Here is a 13462-nt window from a genome sequence, read left to right on the forward strand (position 1 = left end):
CTATTAAAAGACAGCCTAGAATAAGTACAGTAGAACAGAATCAGAAATGCTTATTGAAGAAAGATGAAGCTAAAGAAATTAAGAGCTGTAGCTCATGAAAGGACAGTAATTATGGTGGCTTAAAAATGTGTTGGTGTGGTTTAAAAGCACATTTTATTTGTAAATTCAAGATGATCTCGTTAGTGAGAGGAGTACAGAAAGATCTATAATATGCTTCCTATCAACATTCAGTTCTTTTCAGACTGTATCAAGAAATACCCCTGAGCAAAAAACATGGTAAGCCAAACAAGAGACATGATTTTCAATTGTTAATTAAGATTGAGAGTGTTAAATTAAAATTAAATTAATTAATTCAGTGTTAATTGTCTGAACTGTTGTTATTTGCCATCACATCTCTCTGTGAGCATCCCCTTCGATGCACTTTGAGCACATGCATTCTGCTAAGCATATTAACACACACTGAGTAAAAATTGCTGTAAATCTGCATTAAGGTCAGTGTTGTACCTGACCTATAAAACCCAGAAAACCTTGAGAAAGTTTATCAGTCACATTTCCTAGAGTAAAAACATGTTATGGCCTACTATATACCCAATAGACTAATTATTTTGTGTATTCAGTATTCTGACTCTGAACATTTGCAGCTGAAAATGCTGGCGCTGATATTATTCTGACCCTGTATGACTGAATAATATTTTCTTTTTATTTTTGTAATTGCTAACAATATATATGACACTACTCTTAATGATCACAAAATCTTTTAGCCTTAGGAGATACGGTGTGAATACAAGCTGAGCACAGCTTGAGCTACAAAACCCCCTAAGGAACTTTTTCAGGGTATTGCGATGAAAGCTCAAATTTAACTTCTACTGCACTAGTAAGAAAAGTGTTTGCTTTCCTGTAGGATATGGTTCCCATATTGGCAATATAGACTTAATTTATGTGACCAAGCAATCCAAATGATTTGTCAGATTTTTAAGGTTATGTGTTCTTAGGTACTATTTATCTCAAACGAAAAACTTTGTGTGTTAATTTGTCTTAAATATGTTATGTTAATTTAATTATAATGAAATAGTAATTTTATTATGGGCTTTCACAATTTTTTAAGTCTTTTACTCTTCCAGATTTCTAAATTCTTACGGGTAAAAGCCCAGAATAAAAGCAACATGTAAAATATGAAACACTGGTCCTAGGTTTTCCTTTATATGTATGAAACAATAAGAGTTTTACTTATCTAGAGGATGAGTGTGGAAATTTTACTTTGTGAATATCATTGAGATATGCACAGATCTGGTGCTACCATTCAGCTCAATAACACAGAAAAAATGGTGAAGGCTGGATCCTAAGTGGTGCCAATGATAAAAGTTTCTTTAAGGGAGCTTTCAGTTACGTAGTCTACTTTTTTGTCCGCCTCCTCAGAGCATACATGACATAAATGAAATTGCTCATATGATCACTTAAAATCACCTAGGTTCAACCAGAATCATAGCTTCCTAGCAAGAGGTGGCATTCTTTTCCCTGTGTGAACCATCTGATTTATATTTTGAGAAAAAGAGAATATGAAATAAGTGGAACCCAAGGAAGGAAGGAAGGAAGGAAGGGAGGGAACCAGTTTACAGAACGGACAAGCTGTAAACGCTGTTATACTAGTTTTTTGGTTTGTCTGCCTCTCCTGAGCTGTTTGAGCGGGTGTAGATGAGTCAAAGAGAGCGTGCTTGCCCGAGAGCCGCGCACCGCCCTTCCCTTCGCGCACTGCCGCACTCCCCGTCCTCTTCTATCAAGAATTTAAAAGTCCTTTTTGAGTCTAAAAATGAGTTAAGACATTCCTGAATTTAAGGAATATGAGAAGTTCGGTGGTAAAATAGAGAAGATTGAAGAGGTGCTGAACTGGTGTGAGTTGACTTTAGCTAAACCATGCAGAAATTCAGTGAAATAATGCAAGATTGTTTTCATGGTCATTTAAAGGTAGAAAAAATTTCATGTTTTTTAGAAGTTCACTGTCAGTGTTAGGGAGAAGAAAAGCTAATAAACCACACAATTGAAAGTCCTATCTAGACAAAAACCTTTGCTCTTCTGCACAGAAAGTTTTGGGTCTCTGAGAGGTCATCGGTGGCTGACAATAAGTAGAAGTCTGTTTTGAGCTATACCAGTGAATTATTAACAGAATGCAAGCACTGTGAAGGTCAAGGTTGTGATTAAATGTCCAGTTTTTTGAATGCATAAAAACAAGAGAATGAAAAATCTTGTGGTTCTGACCAGATTTGGTATTTTCTATAGCATATTACATTACCTGGGACTATTTGTTACAGACCAGGTCATTGTCTACCTTGACTGTTTCAATTTGCTTTTGTGGCAACACAGAGCAGAATGTAGTTTCATTATAAAGCGGAAATATTGTACTAACTTAACTAAGCTGCACTGAATGGAAATGTTTATAATTCTCTGGTTTTGGGGGGAAAATACACTTGAGATGTGAACTTGGTCATCCTCTTCCCAAACTCAAGACAATTTTTTGTGTTAGCAACTCCAGTTTTGTATATATACTTTATATAGCAATTGATTGTCTAGGTCCTTGCACTTTACTGACCTTGTGGTCTGTCTCCTTTTTTGGACCAGATTCACTCATCCAGACATTAGGAAGTGGCTGTGGAACACTGTTCTAATCATGTGGGTATTGCTTAATCCTCCGATTGAACCTGAATAAATCTCTCTGGATGCCCTGTCAATCTGTTTGGGATTTGCAGTCTGGAAAGGCCCCCAAATACAAATCAAAGTAATTTTCTATCTGAAAAAAATTCATCTACCTCTCTCAGTATTATCTACTACTCTGTTCTAAGATAGGTAAAGAACAGGGAGTTGTTATTACCACTTGGAGACAGAGGGCATAAATATTTGACTATATGATTTTTTCTTACTGTTTTCCTAGCTACAGGTCCTTTTCCAACTGTAGGTCCTTGGTTACATTAAGGTTTTTTGGTAGAAATTTTTTTTTTTTTTTTAACTGTATCAATTCAGTTCTGTCATTCCAAGTACATATCTTGACCCCTGAAATTGTTGAGATTTCAGGATATTTTCTATAGTTGGATCTTACAAACTCCCGCAATTGTTCTGTATTTCAGCCTTCTCCTCCCTAAAGTTATCATTTAATGCTTTTCAAACAGGTATTTTTAACTTCAAAAACATGTGAAACATCCTTCTCTCTTGTAAAAGGAGGAATGCCAATATCTCCCCTAACTAAATTGTAGTGATTATATCTGTACTCCAAGTTACTAGCATATGTCTCACCTTTTAGTGAGATTATCCTGGGGGTTTTCTTAAATTCACTGTTCAATATCTAGTTTTACTACCTGTACACTCTGACCTCTTCTCCTTAATTTGTTAAAATCTCATCTTTTTGTACTGTATCATCTGTCTTTCTTTAGTAGGCAAATTTTAAGTGCATGTACAAAAGCATGCAATCCACTTATTTTTATTCCAAATCATATACACCAGTTCAAAGTTTTAGTCATTCTATTATTTCAATGCAGTAACTCTATGAAAGAAGGACTTTTAAAATAAAGTATACATCTCTGCATGCACTGTATATGATGAAATTAAAAAATATAATTACAAAGTGGCTTAATGAATTAGCAGTTCTGAGGTTAGAAAGGTGGAACATTATAGAAACTAATATTTATCTATTAATTATTTCATTGCAACTGTCAAGTAAAACTTAGGGAGTAATTATTTAAAAAAAAAAAAAAGAAGAAACAAACCTTCTACCCTTGGCTTTACTTTTACTTGTGTGTGATGGTATAATGAAATTTTTGTTAGAAAAAATCAATTGCCAAATTAGGAATTCTCACTTTCCATTCTCAGAGCTGGATTTCCTTCTTTGATTAGTTCCAGGTGAAGAGAAGCCCTAGCTAGCTTTAGAGCCCATGGAACATATTTAGCTTGAATTTCAAACACTTCATCTTACCATGGTTGTCTCTGCAATGGATCCAAAGCTGTTTATAAATATGTTGCATGTGACATTAACAGGAGGACCTGCAAAAGAGAAAAAAAAAAAAAACAAAAACAACCACCAGTCCCTGTTCCAGAATTATTGCTTATTGATTAATTATTCAATATAAACCATTCAGGAACAATATTTACTGAATATGGAAGAAATAATGCTACATTCACAACTATTTTAATGCACAATTAAATAGAATAGTTTCTAATAATTTTCCTTTTGATTTTTCTCAAAGGTACACTACTTATCTGACCAGCTTTAGCAATTAAAAAAAAAGCACAGCAACGAAGTTCAGTATAAACCTGCACACATGCTTCTATACAAAAAAGAAAAAAACAACATCCCGTTTGAAATATATAGTAAAAATATTTTGTGTGTATTTCAGTGAGAATGCATGTCACTTCTCACAACAATTAGGGGGAAAAGCAACTTTCTTCACTCAAGGCAGCTTCTACCTTCAATGTTATCTGTCATCACTGGGAAAAGAAATGCATTATTGCTGCTCTTATCTCTACTGCTTACAGGAAAGTAATTTAGCTTCTACTCCCATTTCTCTTAAATTCACAAAATGTTTAAGAGTCCATTTATAATTGAATTCTTTGTTACCATGGGTCCTCAGTCAACTGCTGTTTTTTCTTATCTTGCATTTTGAAGTATCAGTAGTGGCAGAGCAGTCATTGTGATAACTGAACAATGAATTGTCTCTTCATGGAAAAGGGTTTAAATTATTTTCTAGAAGTCTCTTTAAAAATGTCATTGTGGAAAAGCATGCTCATTTTTCCATTATTCCTTATCAGTTTCAGTCTGTGTCCAATAGAAATAGATTATAGGTTTTTCCATCTCAAGGTTTTCCTACAACTCAATATTCTTGTATCAATAAACCAGTTCATTGCTGGAGAACCTGGACCCTTTTTGTAGCTGTAAGAAGCCTAATGATCAACAGACATTGAGACATCAGTACCTGGATTATGAAGACTGGTCTTATAAACCTTTACGTAATATCTCTTTTTTAGTATCACTGAAAAAACAAACTGCTCTGCCACTACCGGTAGTTTGCAACTAGCAAAATCTAACATGGTCAATAAATTTCACATTAAATACTTGAAGAATCAGAATGTGCATTAAAAATTCCGCCAAAATGACAGAACTTGGAACATCCAGCTGTCTTTTCTGGCAGCAAACGTTGTTTTGTACAGAAATTCTAACGAAACACTTCTACATGTACTTCAGTCTTAGTAATACACAAGACTACACCTATGGAGCAGAATTCTCAGGTAAGGAGGCAGCACTTGCAGTCACTTTGGTGTGCAGTTAATTATTTAGAGTGGTTGAGTATGTCCAGTACTTCTGAGAATTCAGTAAAAGCTTTACATGCTCAACTCCGGAAAAGGACCAAGGGAAAAAAAAGAAAAACAGAGACAATGAATGAAGGTGGGGTCACTAAAAACACCTGGGGACAAAATTGTACTTCTGGCCCATGTTAGTTATTTGTTTGCAAGGCAGCTTTTCTTTCAAACACTTCCATGTTGTAGTACCTGCTATTCTTTCAAATTTGATATGACGCTATCTTGTTTAAAATAGGACTATGCTTTAAAATAAGAGTTTGCTTCATCATCATAGTTGCTTTTATTAAGAAAAAGCTCTAAATCACTACAGTGCTGATGCCTAAGTTCAAATTACAAAAAAAATAGTTGAGCTAGTTTAAAGGAGCACAAAAGTAGAAGCTAAAAGTAGCTGAGAGTAAAATGAACTTCCCAAAACTTGGTCAAAAAGAATCATGAATGAGAAGATGTAAAAGCTGGAAGTCATATTCGAACACAGGAATTCAGACAAGTTGAACGTAGGTTAAAGAGAGGCAGAAAAGAAATAGAGCTAAAACTCACTAGAGACAGAAAAGCTAACAATGATCGCTATCTACAAGGCATTAAAAATAGAATCCTGCCAAGATCTGAAAGCTGAAAGAAGATGATCAAGGTATAAAAGTATCCATGGAAGTGAAGAAGGTCAGAGCAGAAAAACCAAATGAAGTCTTTGTAGCTGCATTTGTCTCCAATTGCCAGCTGTGTCAAACACTAGAGCCATTCTGCTGGAATTTTGTATGAGGATTGTAGAAGACATTTCAGACCAAGTGAACAGGAAGAAACTGATTGGCTGAGGTGACATAAATCCAGACATTATAAAAATCTGTGCAGAACTGTGGAAATACAATTCACTGTGAGTCAGCTATCACCTGTGTCAATTTTGTAATCAGTGGAAATATGAACCATGTATTCAAGTATAACTTGAATTAAAAAAAAGCCACCCAGGTTTCAGGTACAATAGTGGGGAACATGGACATGGACTTTATCCCTGCAAACCTCTGTACAAGCCAAACTGGTAGGAATAATGAGAACTTTTCTAATTATAGATACAGATTAATATTATATATAAATACATTACATAGATTAATATATTTATATATTAGGGAGAAAGATGTAAAAAAGTCAAAAAGGATCAAAAATTCTATGAAAAGCTGCCACACAAAACCGGCTTAAGTAGAAGAGGACCCTTCACACTGGAAAAGGTGTATAATAGGCAGTAATCTGCAAATATACAAATTTGTGAAGATCAAAAGGAAGTAATACTTCTCTATGTCTCAGTATGTCACATGGCAGTAAAATGAGTAAAACAATCAACAAATTTAAGGCAAAAAATTACCCCAAACTTTTTAATATTCCAAACCACAAAGGTTTTGTTGCCAGAAAATAATATAAACACCAAAAATATAAACAGCTCCCAGAAGGGATCAGGAGAACATATGTAACATTTTTTTTTTACAATTAAGTCCTGGCTTTCAAAGCTTCTAAACTAATGATTGATGAAAAATTTTTTCCAATAGCAGGGCAAATAACCCTTTGCATTTTCCTATGTAAATGCCCAAATTTTTACTTTAATATTTTAATTTTATACACCTAGTTTACATAATTGTGTTCAAATTTGAAAAACAATGAAGTATTTTCCATATTTGCAGGAATGGATATTGTCTGCAATGTGGACACTGAGTAAGAGAAGCACCTTGCTATATGTTTGATGTGACATTAAAAAAAAAAAAAAAAGCAACTGGCACAAAGCTTTTACAAAGATTCTCAATTTCCTGTTGTATTCCATAGATGAATAAATACCATGTCTTCTCTATTATTCTCTGTTTTATTTTTTGAACAAGAGCTTTTTTGCAGTATTCCATATTCAAAAGCAGAGCAAATAGACAAAAGATATAATTTTCTTGACCAGTATTAATTATGAATAAAATTGGCCATTAGACTCTTGTCTGCATAGAATTTTTACTGGAACAAAAAACAATTTAAAATTGATGTCTGAGTTATTTTATTAATACTTGTCCTCTTTCTTTAAAACTACCAGTTTAAAACCTCAAAGAGGCATTAAGCCCCAGCAATTGTAGGAGTAATAAAACTAACCAAAAAGTGGCAAAGTCACTTAAGGAGATACTTAGTGGTAGGTCTGAATCATTCTGGTCAGATCTGCATAGCTGTCCAGAAGATTTAGAATGTGCACTTTTTGAAAAGGAACAATGTCAAATTAGGTTTTGTCTCTTTAAGTTTCAATTGTTACAAAACAAAGCTCTAAATCCTTTGAATTTTACTTTCAAGAAGTACTGTATTTAATTTCGTAGTCTCTAAACCATCTGCCTGTTCTTCATTGTTGCCTCATCAGAAGATTGTGATTGGATGCTGTCCATGACAAACTATAAAATCCAATCCCCAAATCACACAGAGATGTGTTTGAAATTCCAGTGCATGTTTATAATTTCCTGAGAAATATCAGCATCCCTAGCTTAAAAAGAACAAAGCATTCCCAGCTGCAGTAAATCCTGGGTAATAAGTTTATATATACACAACCAACTGTTTATGGCTCGGTGATGAGGAAGTAATCTGACAAATCTCTTACATGGTCCTTATGAATCAGACGGGCAAACTCTGGTAAAACCAGCACATAGCAGTGGCTTTAGAGTCAAAATCACTTAAGTTTCTGAAACTTGGATATGTCAAAAATTATAACATTTCTTGCTGAGTAAGAATTAAGATGGAAAGGCAGTGACAGATGACTTGGAGTAGAAAGCACTGCCAGCTTGAAGGAAAATTTTTGTAGTAAACATGGAGTAAAGCCTTGTAGTGAAATGTTCGAGTTAAGAGAATATCTTGGTCTCAAGAAAATAGGCATAGGAGAAAGCAACTAAGGCAAAGTAAGAATAATATAATTTTTAATCACAATGTGTTTATTGTTTCAAAAAAAATTTATATTCTGGGCAATTTAAAGACTGATGCCTTTTTAAAAGATTCAGTAATAGAATTAAATATAGTTCCACTATAACATTGGAACTCCTTGTTTCCAAAAAAAAAAAAAAAAAAAAAAAAGTCAAATTTACCTACCTAAACTTCCCAGACTATGAAAGTTAGAACGGATGGCATTTTTCTGTATGATATTTTGCATATTCATATAAATATATGGGGTTTGTAATCCTTCATTAAATACTCTAATGTGCCTGAGTCTGGATAATATGCTAAGAACCTCAGGAGACGTAGTTGTTCTATTTGCAAACTTTGCTGTTTCAGTCTGAATCTGCTTTGTTTTAATTGAATCTCTTTTGTGATAAGTGCATAATAGGCACATGCCAAGACTAAATTCCATGTATTGAGAACTTGTACTTTCAGTGGAGAACTGAGAACAGGGAAAAGAACAAGATGAAAGATGGTCCTTTCAGCATTTCAAGGCACGAACGGGGCCCAGGAGTGAGGAATATAATTTGGTGGTAGGACTGGTAACTATGATAAGCTGTCTCGAGTTTGATGGTCAATGTCATTAACACACTCTTTAGAACCAGCCACAAAGATTTAGCCAGTCTTTCACAGAACTTGCTTTCTGTAGCGCTTCATGCTATGGTGATCCAAGGCAGGAATCTGAACCCATCAGTAAGCATTTCAGGAGAAGGAAGAAACTAACAAACCATATTAGGCAACACAAATCTAAGGATAAGGTATATTTATGAAAGGCCTGCAATTGGGTAGCTGTGTAAGTGGTAGGTGCAGAGTGTCTTGCTACTGAGATGAGCAGCCACACTTACAAAAGAAAGGCAAAAGAAGGCACTTACTGTTTTTTCAGTAAGTAAAATTGCATTTTTGTGACCCTTAATGGTGACATACTGAAAACCTGAAAGTCTAGTTTTGAAATTACCTTTGAAATTTGGTCTGATCCTCGCATCGTAGCCTGACATCCTACCCATTAGCTTATCCAGGAAATCGGATGGCGACATTGGCATGCTGCGAGATCTTGCACTGTCTGTTTCCTTTGTGGCTACCAAGCTAACAGCAAGGACAAACAAACAAACAAACAAACATTTGTTAGATATTTTGTTAGTGAAACTGATTTTCTTTAGTCAATCACAGATCAGTTTTGTAGGAACAGGAAAACAGGAAAGCTAAGACAGTCTTTTAAACTAGTTAATACTTCAAAAATAGTCATTACAAAGAAATTGAAACAGTAATTTCTTTCTACATCTGTCATTTAATACATATTTTTTTTCTGCTAGGCTGCACAATTATAGTTTACTTCTTCCTCAGAACTTCTGAAGGTTAATAACACTTTCAGTCAGCAGTAATCAATATCATTATCACGATTAAATAACATCATCTACAGAAGTATCTATGTATGTGAAACGTCATATTTTGGAGTCTGTTCTGAGATTGATGTATTTTAGGTGGGTGTACTGTGATAGAAGCCTGGATCAGGAAAAAAAAGTACTAAGGATCTTGATTAGAACAGTACTATTGTCGCCATTTTTTTTAATGTTGATATGTAACAATAATAAAAAAGGTCAGTCTCTTGGTGGGTGGTATTCTTTAACATTGTCTTAGATTTTAATTTTCTGTTAAAACAAAAGTGACTGCTATAGTGGGTAAAAAAAACCCAGCAAAGCCCTAACAACTTACTGAAGAAACTATTTTAGGATAAACTTTTCTTCTCAGGGCCACATGACAAGTGCCATCTCCTATAGCTTCCTCTTCATATGCATGCAAAACTCCCACTGACATTCTAAAGTGTGTTCTGCACATGCTAAGAGAGCAGAGTAGTGGCACTGTTATCAGCCACAGGACCAAAAGTAGAAGTCTTTGTTTTGTGGAACAACTCTTACTTGATTGATGTCTAACAGACTGGAAAAATAAAACAGTCAGAAAATACATAAATTTTGAGTAACATTGTGATACATGGTGCAATTGAAACCATTTGTAGCTTTTGTGGAGTCTCAAGATAAAGAGCTTTGTATGTTTGTGCTGAATTAAAGTCAAAAATCTGTTACAGAAGGACTTAAATCTCTTCTACTTACCCAATTCTTTGTCTCCGTATCAATTCACTCTTTTAGAACTATTTAAATCTGCTTTTGTTTAGATGTAAACTCAGGGAATAATGTAAAGCCTTTAGGAATATTTTGACTCATAAAAAAGTTTAAACTTTGCTTCTTAGCATGCTAAACTTTGCTTCTTAACAGTGGATGAAATATCAAAGTTGAAAAATTCCGTACAGGTATGTATGTATGTATATATGTATGTATGTATGCAGAGGCCTTGTGGAGCTCAAACTGAGAACATAATTTCTTTCTTTTCGGGACTCTTTTACTCAGGACATTAAAAGTTTTACAGAAACTTCCATTTAGAAGGTCTGCTAAAATTTTTGTCTTCAAGTCTGAAATTTAGATTTATCTTAAAAAAAGAAAGATTTCATATCAGTCCTTGAGAGTTACAAATTTGGGCACACATAGAATATGAACATAGAAGCCTCTAGAATACTGTGGTTGGCTCATATTTTAATTAAAAATGGCAATTAAGTCTTTTAGTTGTAACATAAAATTAGAAAGGTAAATTTTATCCTTGAGTTTATTCGCTCAGCTAGTGTTTATTCTATTTTATATGTAAGATGATTTGTATATTCTAAATTGTTCATAAATTGTGAAACTGTTAGTTATTTCTAAATTGTTTTGAATATTTTGATATCGCTTTCACTAAAAAAATGTTTCTTTACTCTCCTTCAATAGCTAACCTAGTTCTTTATTTCTTCCCATAGCTGCAGAATGCATTTCCATTTCTGAGAAAGTAAATATTCAACATATTCTTTTTATAGTTCAGTTTGAAATTATCCTATTGCCATAATATTCAGTATCAATCATTCTGAATGGATCTGATTCATCACGTTATTACAACTTGTAGTGATTGATGTTTCTGTAAAACATCACTAATGTCTATAAAGCAAATAAAATACAAGTCAGATTACCCTTTGTTGGGTATTATCTACTTGGAAGGCAGGAGAATTGAATTACTGTGTGTATATATTTAGTATATACACTTAAACACCTACATTTCTGTCTAGTATTCTTCTGTAAGGAATTTATATTTCTATTCTGTAGGTATATAAAATTTCTATACTACAGGATATACAATCATATATTTTTATTCTTAATATACATAAATTATCCAGAACACAAATGTAGAGAGGCCCATTGTTAGCTTGAATATCATTTTCTGGAAAGGAAGAATTTGTTTCTTTGCTTTTTTTTTTTATTTCACTGAACTTTTTTTAAATATTTCCTTCTTGTACTTGTACATTGCTTTGCCACGGAATAAAGCACTTTGAAATTAAGGTAACTAATTCTGACTGGGGAAAATAGAAATTGCTGTGACTATGGGTTTTCTCAGTGATATTTACCATTTCAAATTTATCCACATTTTCATATGATGGCATCATTAATATTTGCTTTCATTCATCAATTTTAAGTCTCAGAATATCTTGAATAATTTAGTGTCTGCATATGAAAAGAATACATTCAGCATAATTAATACCTTTTGTATAAACAAAAGTCAGCTGTAATTTGTAACTAAATATTTCTTCAAGGAATGTTTTCCCTTCTACTAAGCTTGGGGTGTAATGAGTAAAGGCTGGTTGTTCTGCAGATTTCTGCCCTTTTGATTTAATTTTTATTGAAAATATGTGTTTCAAGAATACTGTTGGACAGATAAAACTTTAATACATCAAAACTGACACGTGGAATACTTGTCTAGTTGAAAAGGAGCTAGGCTTGATAATATATTAAAACCCAGGTAAAGCAGTGGATTTTAGGAAGGGACTTTTTGTTTCCAGATTAATTAAAACATTTCCTCTGCGTGGTAAGGGCTCTTCAGTTTCATTGCACACTGTCTGTGAGAGCTAGGCCTCTGGCTAAGGGGTTAGAGAAGGGTATACTCCTTTCACAAACTGCAAATTGAGCTTCTTTTAGTGTTAATAATGCACACAGATTTGTCCTTGATACACAACTATTGCATAAGTCCAGGAATGGCTTTGCGTGCCTCCAGAGGGAATTCATTCTGACCTGTCACAGTTCTTGAAAGAGTTTGTGCGTGCATTTCCAACCAGGCAGGATTATAAGAATTTAATATCAGCAAGAATTTTAATATCAGCAAGGTACAATGGACTTGTGCTTAGCCTAAAGTCATGATGTGACTTTAAATTACTGAGAAAGAAAGCTGTACGCTTTTTTCAGAGGTAGAAACTTCCCATTAATGAGGTATTTTACTGGAGAGGGATGATAACCTCACAGTCTTCTGGTCTGTTCATACTTTGTGGAGAAAAGTTACCAACAAGAATGCTCTCCCTGGAAGTGATTCTGAGTCGTCATGTGAGCTATTGGCAAATATTACAAACAGTTATAAGGATTTATACCATTTTCCAATCTCAGACTTAGAACAGTACTTGACTTAAATTTCTTGGATGTATCTTGGACATTATAAAATGTAAATTAAGCTTTCAGAAGCAATTGAAAAGAAATTTGATAACTGAAGTTGTGGACAAGAATGAAGAAAAAACTCTAAAATGTCAAAAGATGTATTCAAAAATTTTTTGTGACCAGATAAATTTACACCATCAAAACTTAGGGTAAGAATTTTTGTTTTGAATAAGCTGTCACACAAAACCAGATGATCAGAAAATTAGAACCATAAGGTCTATAACTACTCCTGTCTCTGGTCTATTCTGTACATTAGCTTATTTTTTCACCTAAAATCTGAGGACAGATGAGTTTTGCATAAATGCCTTGAAGCCTGTCAAGTTGGAATTTCAATCACTGAGATAGGAAATTATCCTAAATCACAGGTGCTTTACCTACAAAAAGTCATATTTGAATCAGAAACTGTGAGGTCAAGCTGAAGATACTTCAAGTTGGTTATAAATGTTAGAGAGTAAGAGGCAGCCTGACACAGACAAGATGCAGCTTCTCTAGATCAGCTACCACATCCTAAATTTCAGGGAAAAAGCTACTTGTAAGAATGTTGTTCAGCAATGTCATCTATAATCTGGAAAGATAATGCAAAACAATTGATGTTTTAAAACTAAGACATGCAAAAGGTATTGACAGAGACATAAATTCTG

General features: G+C 33.9%; 1 protein-coding gene across 2 annotated transcripts in view; it reads right to left on the minus strand.

The window, feature by feature from the left end:
- The window catches only part of GLRA3 (glycine receptor alpha 3), an 84085-nt gene that overhangs the window by 53665 nt on the left and 16958 nt on the right, over positions 1-13462 (minus strand). For both annotated transcript variants that reach the window (XM_040065782.1, XM_040065781.2), the window contains exons 2-3: positions 9224-9351; positions 3959-4026 (exon numbers count right to left, since the gene is read on the minus strand). In XM_040065782.1, the coding sequence (XP_039921716.1) occupies positions 3959-4026; positions 9224-9351 (196 nt within the window). The remainder of the gene's footprint in view (positions 1-3958; positions 4027-9223; positions 9352-13462) is intronic.

This window comes from Hirundo rustica, chromosome 5, assembly GCF_015227805.2.
Source record: "Hirundo rustica isolate bHirRus1 chromosome 5, bHirRus1.pri.v3, whole genome shotgun sequence".
NCBI lineage: Eukaryota > Metazoa > Chordata > Aves > Passeriformes > Hirundinidae > Hirundo > Hirundo rustica.